Source organism: Camelus dromedarius, chromosome 24 (genome assembly GCF_036321535.1).
Source record: "Camelus dromedarius isolate mCamDro1 chromosome 24, mCamDro1.pat, whole genome shotgun sequence".
NCBI lineage: Eukaryota > Metazoa > Chordata > Mammalia > Artiodactyla > Camelidae > Camelus > Camelus dromedarius.
In genome coordinates this window covers 8,177,579-8,191,169 of record NC_087459.1, presented here as the reverse complement: position 1 = coordinate 8,191,169, position 13,591 = coordinate 8,177,579, and the positions used below count along the sequence as shown (strand labels likewise).

Sequence of the window (13,591 nt, the reverse complement as noted above, 5' to 3'; positions counted from 1 at the left end):
AAAAAGGTAAAAAAAAAAAAAGAAAATCAAGTATAAATTTATCTCAATTGTCTAAATTTATCTGAAGAAAGCATTTCCAAAGAAAAGTGCTACAAAGATCTCCACACCTGTGTTATTTAAAAACACTAGAAGTGACTTGCAAATCTAAAAAGAAAGGTAAAATGCATTCATTTGTAGTATGTCAACGCAAAGAAGTAACATTTAATTAAAAAAAACCACGTAAGACTCTGCAGCATCGTGAAAAGGCATCTGAACACAGCGTGTGTAGAGCAGGTAAGGGCCAGGAGACAGTGAGGGCGCGGGGGAAGGATGTCAGCCCTGATGCTCATCCTCGGGGAGCCTGGGCAAGGGCCTCTACCACTGAGCTGGCCCACGTCCAGGCGGCAGTGGGGACAGGAGAGGAATCAGGGGAGGGTTTCTGGGACAACTGACACAGGAGCTGAGTCTTGGCAGGTGAACAGGGTTTGGGAGGACGACCAGGCCAGGGTGGCAGGAGTCGAGGCACAAAGGGAAGTGTAGGGAAGCAGGAGGGAGGTGACCCCAACCCCGAAGGGCTGTGGGCCTCTGGTGGGGCGAGGGAGGTGCTCAGGCAAGGGAGCCAGGCAGACAGGCGTGTTGTGTGGCTCTCACAACGCGAACGGCGAGTTAGGAAGCGCAGGGCAGACAGCGGGAGAGCAGCGTTGGTCTAGGACACCACAACCAAGGGGGCCAGGTACTAAGGACAGAAAAGCTCGGAAGTGGAACCAGCAAGACTGACAGGCAAGCGAGAGGTATCCACAAAGATTCAAAGGGGATCCAGTCAGGGGACACTGTCAGGTAACAACTGTGACCATCTGGAGCTCAGCCCCCAGTCCAAGAGCCCCGGCGCTGGCCAGCGGCAGCATAAAAGGATCTCCATGGCAGAGAATAGCAAACCAAGGCTCGCAGGCTGATTCTAGCCCGTGGACTCTTTTTGAGAATAAAGTTTTGTTAGAACGGAGCAACATGTACTCCTCTGCATGTTGTCTATAATGAGCTAAGAAAACAGAGTGAAATAGTTTCAATAAAGACTGTAAACCCCCAAGACCAAAAGTATTTACCATCTGATCTTTTCCAGAAAGAGACAGCTTGAATCACCATCTCTGGGCCTTTCTAAAGCTGGAGGAGGAATTCCTGGCCCTGGTGTCCTGACCCAAGGGAGAGCCAGCAAGGAGAGCCAGACAGGTCAGCAGGGGGAGGCTGAGACACAGTGACCGGCCAAGAGAACACCCACAGGGCACAGGCAAAGGTCCAGGAGGGAGGGATGTGACCACAGCCACCACAGTTATTCTGGATCAGAGCTGACGTTTTTTGGAGAGAAGTGTCAGAAGTAAGTGCAGTGAGTGGAAGCCAGTGTCTGGAGTGACTGAGCTACACATGAAGCTGTAGAAACAAGAATGCAACTCAAGAGGGCACAACTGAGGACCAAACAGCAGGAACAACAGGGACATGGGATTCCTGCAGCCTGTGACACAGGAGGTGGCAACGCCTCCCCTGAGGACACAGATACTGATGGGAAACAGTGCTCTGAGCAGAAAGTCAGCACCGCACCTGGCGATGACCTGGATATGTGAGTTAAAGATGGCACCACCAAACTAGATTTAAGTATAGACAACAAGATCCCCGGGCTGAGGCACGCCAGGCCCTGCCCAACCCACACCCCACCAACCCCACTGGGAAAAGGGCAGGCACTGGACGAGCTGCTTCTGTACGGTGGTGCCCTCTCCTGGTGGTGCCCAGGTGCCATGGGCACTCAGAGCTGTTAGAAACACGCCCAGCTTCCTTGTAATTCAGCCAGACCAACAGTGACGAGGCCTCCCACCAGCCAGAGCTGGGTGAGACCAACGCCAGGGAGGAGCCTGCAGCGTGCCGGGAACCACACATGCTCACCGTTGTCGAAGTCGATGTACTTGGTGATCTTGTGCCACGTGCGGTAGTAGAAGTGCCGGACCTGCTCCTTGTTCTTCACCATGCTCGCTGGCTTGCCTTTCTTCTTGTACTTCAGAGCAATGTTGTTCTGAATCGCCTCAAAGTCTTTTCCATGCTGGAAAATAAAGTCCACGTGCAAAGCACAAGGTTACATGTGACCAGGCAGCCTCCTGTGTGATGCAGACACTTCCCGAAAAGGGAGGAAGGGGACTGCTGTGGTCAAACGAGTACCCTTCACAGCTCTTACTTGTACATGAACTTCAGCCTGGCTTCCCTAGAACCTCAGACTTCAATTAGCATAACGGATAAAGCAGCAACAGAAACTTATGGATAAAACTATCACAGCATGTGGGTACCAGCAAGGCAAAGACCCTGGAGCAGGAGAAATATAAAGCTTATCACTTGGATAAGGCACTTAATCTCTAGAATTCTTTAGAACCCATGAAATCAGACACCTCCATGAAGACAGTAATCAGAAGACACAACAAAAGGGTGGAGGAGCTCCGAGTGCTGTATATCCAGCATCTTAAAATAAACATCAACTATTCAGAAAAACCCTCACTGATCTGATCATACAAAAGGTATTCTATGTTTGAACAAGGACAGCAAATGTGAATGTTTATTAAGAGAATCATGCAGAATATGCCCTGAATACATCTGTGGGCCTTTCTTCAACACTTTCACACAAAAGCTGAGTACATCTTAGATTTTCAAAAAGGAACTGACATTCCAGAGAACACAATCACTATCAATTCTGTTCAGGCACTGCCACAAGAACCAACTACAGATACTCTCATCAAAACCAAGCCAGTAAAAACTGCCGGGAAGGGCCTGGAGGTAAGAGCACCCTAGCAGCAATGAGCACCTCCCATGCCCAGATCTTGGTTTCTAAATCCTACTTTCCAAAAGGAACCAAGGCTCCTTGGAAAAATGGCTAATGTCAGGGCTGAGGCAGGGAAAATACAAGGTGAGTCTGGAATATCTTGTGGTGCCAGAAAGTGAAGAAGAAGTGCTGAAAGCATAAGGACACAGCAGCCAACTTGGAGAGGTTCCCAATGGCCAAATCTAGAATAATGCGGGCAAAAAAATCACAATGATATGAATGGATTATGACCCACAGGAGAGAATAAATATCCCTGAATCCATACAGATATAAGGAATCAACTGAATAAATACATAAATGGAGGAAAAGAGAGTGCTTTTCCTTGCGTAGAATTTCCAATTAATACATCTAGAAAGAATAATGATATCAGAAGATCATCACTGGGCAAACACCATAATGATAGTTGTTTCAGGTAAAAAGCAGCAAATTAGTGGTTGCTTAAATTAGTGGGAGAAAGAATGATGAGAAACAGGGTATTTACACAGTCTCACGGTTAAAAAAAAAGGCTTGGCAGTGGAGAACCTGGCAGACACCATCTGAATGCACTGATCAAGGTTCATATACTGAGACTGAGAGATGCCATCACACATTCTGGAAGGAATGCAGCAAGGATGCTCAATTGTCCTGACAAAAAACAAAATGTAAACTTAATCGTGAAGAAACTGCAGGGAAGCCCAGCTGAGGGAGTCTCTATAGATGAATAGAGCTGGAACTTCTGAAGTGTCAAGGTCATAAGAAACCAGGAAAAACAAGGAAACTGAGGGACCTGTCCCAGGCCAGAGGACCCAGGAGTCATGACAACTAAATGCAATGTGGGGTCCTGATCTGGAACAGGACATCGGTGGGAATACTGGTTAAATCTCGTGCGGCCGGCAGAGTGGTCAAGAGCACGGTACCACACGGCCAAGGTTGGCCACCTTCACTCTGCTGGTCACACTGCTGTGACCTGGATGTCAGGGAAGTGAGGTGAAGGGCACCTGGGAATTCTGCATATTCTTTTTGCAACTTTTTCCAATTCTGAAACTGTTCCAAAATTTACAGTCAAAATATCAAAATCCTGAAAGAATTACAGCTTGTTCACTGTTTCAAAAGCAACGGCAGGTGAACCATAACTAAGCAGAGCTGCAGCTAAAGCGCTTTCCTCCAGGGTCCAGTGCAGGGCATCCCCATCCCAACCTCCCCCAGCTCTTGACCAGAACCATGACACCAATAAAAGGCAGATGGCCTCTGCATCTCAGGACTTCAGTTCATAGCTGGGGTAACGAGCCCAGAGCGGAACTGACTGTCCAGGTGGGGGCTGCAATCTGAGCTTTGAGACTCCTGATGCCGTGTTTGCAAAGGCATCTGTCAGTGTGCACTTTCTGAGAGTCCAGCCTCTTACATGCCTCTTATACTTCCCTAGAGAGACTGCCAGCCCCCTGGGGGGACTTCTTTCCATTTCTAGCACTACCACAGTGCCCCTATGCTTGGCCATGAAATAGACAAATAAAGGGTGAGGAAAGCAATGTTGAAAATAAGAAAAAACTATGTAGACACAAAGTACACATTTCAAAGGCTGAAGTGAAAACCTGCAGTATCATACAGTGGTCAGAGATGGCAGGAGGCAGGAGGTGCCCACAGCTGGGTTTGCAGGACACCAGGAGGTGCAGACAGAAAATCGGGAGGGGAGCACCGCAAAGCACAGGAGAGGTAAGGCCTCCAGCAATGATTACCCTGTGAAAACCAAGGAGTAGGTGCTGGCCAAGCGGCTGTAAGGCAGGAATCAAGAATTGTACCGCAAAAGCAAATACCGACAGACTGACATGATAATGGAAAGCAAAAGTCAGCAACAGGCTTTGTGGAATGGAGCATGGAGGGTTTCAGGACAAGGTTGGTCCAGGTGTCCAGCCCACTGCTTTTTTTGCCAGCTCCCGTCATGGAGGCCACAACTCTTGCCCTGGCCACAAGGAGGAGTCCAGGATGGGCCCAGCCAAGCTGAGTTTTCCCCAGAACTGTCCTAACTGGAGCGAAGGTAGGGGTAGGGAGACACTGTCACCTCTGGGGAGCATCTGAAGCAGGAGATAAGCAGCAGAACTGTCACCCCCAACACTCAGGAGTCCCTGCACGCTGAAGGGCTTGAGCTGGACCCTCCCAGTCCAGTTATGAGAGTTGCCCTCTTCCCCTTGCGCTGCTCTGAGCTGGGTCTCGTCACTGGAAGCAAAGCTCAGTCCCACACGTGTGCATCAGAAAGGCAGGGATGACCTGGATAAAAACTGCACAGGCCTGTGCTGAGCCACCTGACCCCACACCTCAAGATGTTCAAGGGCATCAGACCCCCCTCAGAGTCCCAATGAGTTCTAGTCAGACACACAAGATGACAGATGTACAGCCTGCATTTGTGTGTGCACACTTGCTGGTGTGCTCTCTCCTTCTCTCTCCACTCCCCCCCACCACACATACACACACTATTTGGGATACACTAACAGTACCAATGGTGAAAAGCATTAAGTAACCAGAATAGCCAATTATTAGTTATTATTAATAAGGATTTCAGGAGCACTCAAAATACCTACCTGGTGGAAAAATTAGAAGAGGGCTAGCCCAAGGAGAAGGGAATAAACTAATTCCCCTGAAGAAAGGTAAGGTCAGGTCATTAGCAGGAAATTCCTCCCCTGATATTAATGGAAACCACATCTCCCCTCTGCTTTCTGCTTCTGAGAAGCCCAACACCCGCAGAGCCCACTTTCTTCCCACCAAAGCAGTAACGGCTTCAGGTAAAAATCAGCAATGGTTCACACCAGGAACCACAAGTCTCCTATGCCTAACAAACAGCTTACAGAGGGCATATTTGGGAATATAATCTGTACAAAAACAGCTTCATGCTTTACCCCAAAACTGTCGAGGGAAGAAAAAGAACACCCGTGAATGTGTTTGAATGATCTCGCATCTACAGGAACAAGGTTCACGTGAACATGTCACTCTCTCCCGGGACACCTGAGTCCACAGTACTGACACGTGGGCCTCCTTCCACCAGGATGGGCAGAACCTAACCATCGACCCCAGAAGGGAGCCAGCCACGGGCACACTCTGCACACAGTTCTGTGATCTGCTCTCTGCCCACACTTAGGCTTCTCCTTTTCCGATCTCTCTGTGAACACTTCACGGTTTCAGTTCCAAAGCCCCCTTCCTTTGTGAGCCTTGTTTTGCTAGACTCTTCCACCACCCTAATTATTTCACTATTAAAAGAACAAGGCTCGTTGACTGAGTAACCTACTCTTGACACCATATCCCAAAGAAGTCTCAAGTACAGAGTGTGCACTAAGGTGCCCACTGCAGCATCATTTATTACAGAATCTGGTTGGGACCAGGATGGTTAAAGAGAGCAAAGACGGGCCGGGTTGAATGTGCAGATGTTGTGGGCCACAGACACTACAGGAGCCACATCGCAGTCAAAGACAACGTGCAAGGGAACAGGCATGGCTGTGTTCTGATAGAACTTTATTTCCACAAACAGGCCATGAGCACAGGGGCCATGGCTGCCTATACCTGAAGCAGGATATTTATAGGCGTTAAAGAAATACTGAGCAGAAGAACCATGAAACATCACGAAAATACATCTGATGTTAATAAGAAAGCATGTTCAGTCTAACTGCAAACCCGGAGTCTAGTGGCCAGCAGGGAGCACAGCAGTGTGCTGGGCTGTGGGGGGCCGCGGAGGGGGAGCCTGTCTATTTTTAGGACGTCCACTGTCCCAGGTCAGGGTTGCACCGGCTGCTCTGAGGTGGCAAGTGCACCCTTGTCCCCTACTCCATGCACCACTTTTCAGTCAAGAAGGTATCTGAGAGACTCTTAGAAAAGAAAGAAAAGAAGCAAAGGAAGATAATTCCTAACAGCCGCTTCCCTAGTGAGGGGCTGAACTGTCCCAGTGAGGAGATGAAGGGCCAAGCTCAGAGGGCAGAGTGCAAGCCTTGGGGACCCGCGCCTGAATGGCCACGGGGGGCTCTCACCAGAGCAGTGATCTAGTGGCTCCAGTGGCCACATGGTGAGAAACACGAAGGGATCCTAAAAGGGAGATACAGATGAGGGGAGAGGCCACTCACCTCGTACAGCCCCTCAAAGAAGGTGTTCTTGTCCTCTGTGCTCCACGACTCCCACTGCCGCCGCACCTTCTTGCCTTCCTCTTTCTCACCACCCGAAGACCCCAAGTTCCGGGAGGAGGAGCGGGAGCCTCCTGCAGGGGCGGCGGGGGCAACCCCAGACCCACTTCCGGATGATGATCCGCCACCATCAGCTCCTTTGAGAGAAAGAAGCAGACAGTGATGTGTCCCGGGAAGCTGGAAAGGCTCAGGAGGCTCCCCAACCAGGTCTTGCCCGAGGCCCTATCCCAGCTCCTCCACCACCAGTGCTCCAGCAGGACAGCACCTGGGACCAACCACAAACCAGGGCACAATATCCTGACCGGACCTCGGGACTCTTTCAGAAGTTTTACCAGTAAGAGAAAGGAGAAAAAGCATCAACGTGCAACCACAGAGAGCACCAAGACAGGTCCCCGCCGCAGGCACACATCTCACAGTGTCTCTCCTTCTCAAGCGAGGTTTTGGGTAAAGTGATTATCTTTTCAAATAAACAAACTGAAAGTCAAACTCAAGAGAACATTTGAATGTGCCTAAGACACTACCTCCTTAGAGACACGATTGATATTTCAAAACATGGACCACATGACACCCAAGAATCTTTACAAAGACCAAAGTCTTTTTCTCGGTCAATTTCTACTCAGAAAATCTGTTATTCTGAGGACGACCCAACAACCTTGCAAATGCTTTTAAAGCACCAGCTCTCAGTCCTGAGATGAGTCCTTGAAAACCCTGCTGAGAGGGGAAGGCACAAAGAGCACAACACAGGGGCTTCAATGCCGGGCCCCGGACCAAGAACTCTGCACTCCTAGAGAACACAGGCAGTAAACCAAAGTTAAAGTTCACAGGTAAAAATTTTACGACCTAACCCAATCCTCCCACCCATCTCAATTCCGTCCCCTCAGAGGGAACAGGAACTCCCAGCGCATCCTTGTGATAACTGGCATTCTCTCCTCATGGAACTGCGAGACCATCAAATGGTGAAAAATCTTTAAACTCTGAACAACGAGGGTAAAAATAAAAGCACTTTGAAAAGCAAAAGCTAAACCAATGCAGATTCTCGTTAGAAGGCTTTCCTGAGGAGATAATCATGAGCTTCTCCGTCGAGATCCACTTCCTGGTCACTCTGCAGGGCCCTGCCTGGGCAGCCACATGCAGACTGGGGGCTCGGGGCCACGTTCCCCTCACCTCTCGACAGGATTCTGTCTCCAAAGGAGATGAAAGACAAAGAGTTTCAGAAAAAATCACAGAAAGAAAAAAAGTTAAAAATTAAAGATCCATTAATACACACATGCCTACAAAGAGAATACCTGGAAAAACATGAGATGTTGGTACAGGGGCTGCCTGGGGGGCAGGGCTGAGGGTGAGTCACTCTCCACCTTTACACTTTGTAGTGCCTTTCAAAGCATGCGCCGTAGATCTGTGTCATTACATCAACACAAGGAGTGTGTGCTATCAGTTAGCTATCAGAAAGCAAAACATCTTTTCACACACATAGGGAAAATTATTCGGTGACAGAATGGATCTGATTCTCCTGCGTGGAGAGGTGTATCCAGTCAGCTATGGGCAAAGTGCAGAAGGCAGCATAATCAGGTGACAGAAATCACTGTCTATCGCAGTCAGGTTGCCCAATTAGACAGTCACTAATCACGAGAGGCAATTTAATTTAAATATTAATTAAAATTAAAGAAAACAATACCCCTAATTCCTCAGTCACACCAGCCACATTTCTAGTCATCAGTGTCCACATGTGGCTAGTGGCCACTGTGGCAGACAGCACAGGACATTCCATCACTGCAGAAATGTGAATGTTTGCCAGCACTGTACTTGAATGTTCAACATTCATAGTCCTAAATATACTGTTGCAGAATAAGACATAATCAAGTTTAAAGCATTTCACACCCCCGCCTACTTTCCGGCTGCTCCCTTCCATCTTTCAGGCACAAGAGAAGTGTAACTCAGGTATCTGTGTGCTCCAGAGTGAACTAAGGATGCACGCAGTGTATGACTTGACTTCAACCATTCTTCACCAAACCAAACCAAACTGTGACCTAATTAATGAGCCTTGCATGTCCCAAGATGTTTTCAACAGATGTGGCAACTTTAGAGCACATCTGCAGGGATAATCGGTTTCATTCCATTTTCAGTAGGTCAGAGATGTTTTGTTGTAAAATGAAGACCAGGTTACTAATGCCATTTAAAACTCCACTTTTAAATACAAGACATTCTGGTTGACTTGGAGTCCATAATTCCTCACGTGTACTCATCTGAGGAAAGGTTGTGTGTCTACTTCTGCATCACCCACAACAAAGGATGTCAGAATCATTTTCAACTTCTGACAAAACCCTCACTAAACTCTCTTTTTCCAAAATAATGACAACGTGCTAACAGTCACAGCTCAGGTTTACCTCTGCTGGCCCACACTTGCATGAAAGTAGCATATGTACATTTCTGAAAATTCTACAATGCAGACATCCTGCTAGCTCTGTGAGATTTCACCAGATCAGCACTGGTGATCCAAGACGATTATGAACAGTGAAGGGAAACAAAATGGAAACATCTCTGAGTTGAAAGGGACCCTGGGGTAGAGTGAAGGATAAACCAAACTGGCAGATGGGAAAGAAGGCCCAACAGTAGAAGCGGCTCTGCTGAGGCACATGAGGCAGCCAACTGTCGTCCTCAGAGCAGCAAGTCTCTCTCCTCTAGCCAGAGGTCAGCTGTGGAGACGCTCAGCCTCTCCCATTGATGTCTCAAAAATGACACGTCCTCAGTAGAGGAAAATGAAGCAAAATGAATGTTCAAAAAAGAAAGCAAGTCACCCTCAGGTAACCATTTCTAATGTTTGGTGCCTGTTATTCCAGACCTTGAATGCTTTCCAAAAGTAAAGTAAAATTATAAAACTTCAAGGGGGAAGGAGAGCATGGACCTGGTACCTCCCTGAAATTTCAGATGAGGAAGAGGCATCACCGCTCCATCTCAGGCTCCTTCAAGGGCTGTGGCTCAAGTAGGAGAAAACAGGAAGCAGGATCAGAGACCCGCAGAACTGGAAGGCGACACGGGAAAAATGCAGATAATGACAGAAGGGGGAAGACAGAAGCAAGCGAGGAGAACAGAAGAGGTAGGAAAGCAAGGTAGGGAAGAGAAGATGACTGTGAACAGGGCTAGGTGGGCGCAGGTGTGAGCCCAGCAGAGAGTGGAGAGCCGAAGTCACCGCTCTGCCTGTGACTGCATTTCTGAGGCCACAGAGTGGGGTCAGTGAGAGTCTGCATCCCGCAAAGCCGGCATCCGAGAAACCAGAGGGAAGCAGTGCACAAGAGCAGAAGCCCCAGCAGAAAGCTCTGTGAAAGCAAGAGCAGCGTCTCACTTCCCTGAGCCAAGCCCAGCACCAGGCCCCACACAGCAGATGCTCGGCGAGAGCCTGGGAACCAACAGGGCACAGGCCAACATCTCCCCGGGGTTGCTCTGCCCTTTGCCCACCCCCAACCCCTGGGACCCAGCACCTCCAAAATGGAGTCCACTCGGCCCTCCCGACTGCTTCGGGGCCCCGGCTCCAGCTGGCCTCATCCCCTTTCCTGTTTCTGCTGCTGTTTCCCCCGGCTGGCTTGGCACCACCTCCAAGCAAGACAACATAACAGCCCCCTCTCCTGTCTCCCAAACCACCAACCCCAGCCACAGCCCATGCTCTGGAGCTCGCGTCTCAGGGACACAGACACGTGGCCTTGTTCTGCTTTCCCCGGCTGCACATCTGTCCACTCCACCACGAAAGGCTAGACTGCCCATCCCCCTCCCATCATGCATCTCTGTGCTGGCCCAGAATGCCAGCCCCAACACCCTCAAGTCCCCCAAAGAGGAGAGAAGGACCCCCATCTTTCTGCTGGGGAAGCCAGGGCACAGGTGGAGGAGCTGACCCAGTCTACCCAGCAAGCCCAAAGCGGCCAGACCAGGGGCCGGGCAGGGAGGGAACAAGGATTCACATGGCTCCAGGAAAGCACATGCAAACATGCTGCTGCTTCTTTTCCTCAGAGCACACAGTGGTCCAAGTTGCAGGGAAGGAGAAACAGCTCCAAAAGCAGGGAAGCTGCAAGGTCGCCAGGCAGCGGGAGCCAAGCCAAAGCCCTAGCCTCTTGTTCCAGGCTGGGCGCTATCCTCTTGGGACAGGTGACATCATGCTGGCTGTCACCCACGTCACGGCTACTCTTGTATTTTAATTACACGCAGAGACATGGGAATCCGAAGGTTCAGGGTGGAGGGAACTTGATCTCAGCATCCCCTCTCAGACTGTGATGGACGAGGAAACTGAGTTTCCAATGGCTGCCCAGAGCCACGGGCCAGAGAGCAGCAGGCATCAGGACCCTGGATGACACTCACCTCTAAGAACCACCATGTGACTCAATCAGGAAGACACAGAGGATGTAATAAGAGTCTGTCCCATCACTAGTTCCTTGTGCGGGAGCCTTCCTTGGAGCCTGGGGAACTTCCTTCCGAGGGCAAAGCAAAAATCCCAAGAGTGACAGAAGACCTACCAAACTCAAAGTCTTCAGGAACGTCCATCCCACCAAGAGAGGACACGCAGGCCTCCCATCACTTCATCCATTCCGAGCCAGGACATTTCCATTTAGTTAATAAAGGTGTCTTCAGTCCCATCTGCCTCCAAGCCCAGCATGCAGTGCCTCCCATTACCCATGACCATGGTCCAAGAGCATCGCCACCTTGTCCCACCACGAGGCAACACCGAGCTCTGCCAGGGGTGCTTCTGCACCTCTCAAAACACATGCCATCTGTGCCATATGTGGTAATGGCCAGATGTGACAGAGGGGATACCCTCTCTACCAAGGCCACATAGAGGAGAAGGCATGAAGGAAGCCAATTCCCATGAAGAGCATCCCCAACAAAGGAATCCAAAGGCCTCCCCAGGCCACTGTCCTCCATCACACCTGCTGCTGCCTGTCCGTCTCCTGAAAGCAGCTCAACTCCACATGGCAGGTGTTCTAACTAGGATCCCTCCCAAACACACGTAGCTCAATCTGTCTCTAAAGAGCCACCAGACTCTCCAGTGATGCGGTGACAGACCTTGTCCAGGGTCCCCGGCCTCCGCGGCATACTCTTTCGTGACCTGAAGATGACCTGGAACCGCATGGTCCTGAGACGTGTCCCGCTCATCTCTGCATCTCGGGTGTCCCGCTCAGCGTCTCCAGTGCTCAGCACCTCGCAAGGCTCAGCGCCCTCAGTGCTCAGATCAGGGCCAGCCTCCCTCGAAGACTTCCTGCTCCTCCCACAAACATTTGAGAAAAACACAACTAAAATCCCATTGCTCCTACTGAAACGTATGTCCTCTTCATCAGATATGGTGAAGATTTCCTAATGGTTTTCTGTAGCTAATTCTGGGCATCCCACCCAAACCACAAACTCCTGCAAATGTCTTCTCTTCCTGGCGTTTCACATCCTGTCCTTCAACGCTAAGAACAGCGCAGTGACCTCACGTGGTAAGACATTTCTACACACCACCACCTATGTCAAAGCTAGTTTTCACACTTGGGACTCTGCTGTCTGAAATCATCCCTCTGGTTGTATCTTCACATAATCCAAAACAAGACACAAAGTGCCACACAGAATAAAAACCCTGACATACACTTGGTGGGCACAAGACCATTCCAGGTGCTCACGAGACACCACAGAAACATTAGTTTTGACATGAAAAGTCGATAAAGTATTTGAAAATTTGCTTAGCCTTCAAACCAAAATTCAATTGTTACATCATCTACTCACCTATACCATCTATCCGTGTCTTTGACATGAACCAAAAGCCATTTGTACAACTGTGAACTTAATAATGCACCCAGAACCCCTGGTTTACAGGTACTTTCTTCTCCATCCTGTACAGCTCATCATGGCATCTCTGAAGTGGCCCGGGCCACAGGTCTCCTGACCTCCTCTGCACAGAGAGTCTGTGTCACACAACAGGGCTGAGTGTCGTGGTTACTGGGTCTTCCACGTACACGGCATGACACAGGGTGTGTCGGTGTGTGCTGGACAGAGTCGGGGGTATGTCCTGCCTCCTCTTCCTCTGCTCCCAACAAGGTCTGAGGGCTTTCACAAAGCTTGATGTCGTTCCAGGTAGGACAGTGGGATGGGCAGCCATCATTTACTGGATCAGACTGGGCACAAGAACCACAGCACTCCAGCCTCAGTGGTCTCAAGATGATCTGATGTATCTGTCCCCCTGCCCACCGGAGGGTAAGGCAGGGCAGGCACTTCACAGTAAATATGGTTGCACCCCAACCAGCACCCAGGTTTTGGCGCAGGTGCCCGACGAAAGGAGAATGAGAGTGATCACTGTGCAGACTAGAGGTGGAGCCGCAAGGGGCTGATACTGTCACACACCTGGTCAGGTGCACACTCTGGCCGCTCCCTGCCCAGGGCTCCCAGAGAGACCAGGGCTAAGCAGAGCCTACCAGAGAGAAAATAACCCTGATTTCAGGTGATCTACTTCCTTATGGGACCCAAGCCCCTCTGCACAGCTGATTCCTTCAGCCCTGAATGTTAAAGGGAAGTGCAGCTCACGCTGCTATCTCACCTGCCCCATCCTGAGAGTAAGGAACCTGAAGTCTGGGTGTGTCAAGCGGATCCCTTCCACCCCTCCAGCAGTTCT

At 49.9% G+C, this 13,591-nt stretch overlaps 1 protein-coding gene across 1 annotated transcript in view; it reads right to left on the bottom strand.

Moving 5' to 3' along the window:
- The window catches only part of CRAMP1 (cramped chromatin regulator homolog 1), a 53,826-nt gene that overhangs the window by 34,198 nt on the left and 6,037 nt on the right, over positions 1–13,591 (bottom strand). Inside the window, exons 3-4 of the mRNA XM_031447477.2 lie at positions 6,910–7,103; positions 1,909–2,062 (exon numbers count right to left, since the gene is read on the bottom strand). Of these exons, the coding sequence (XP_031303337.1) occupies positions 1,909–2,062; positions 6,910–7,103 (348 nt within the window). The remainder of the gene's footprint in view (positions 1–1,908; positions 2,063–6,909; positions 7,104–13,591) is intronic.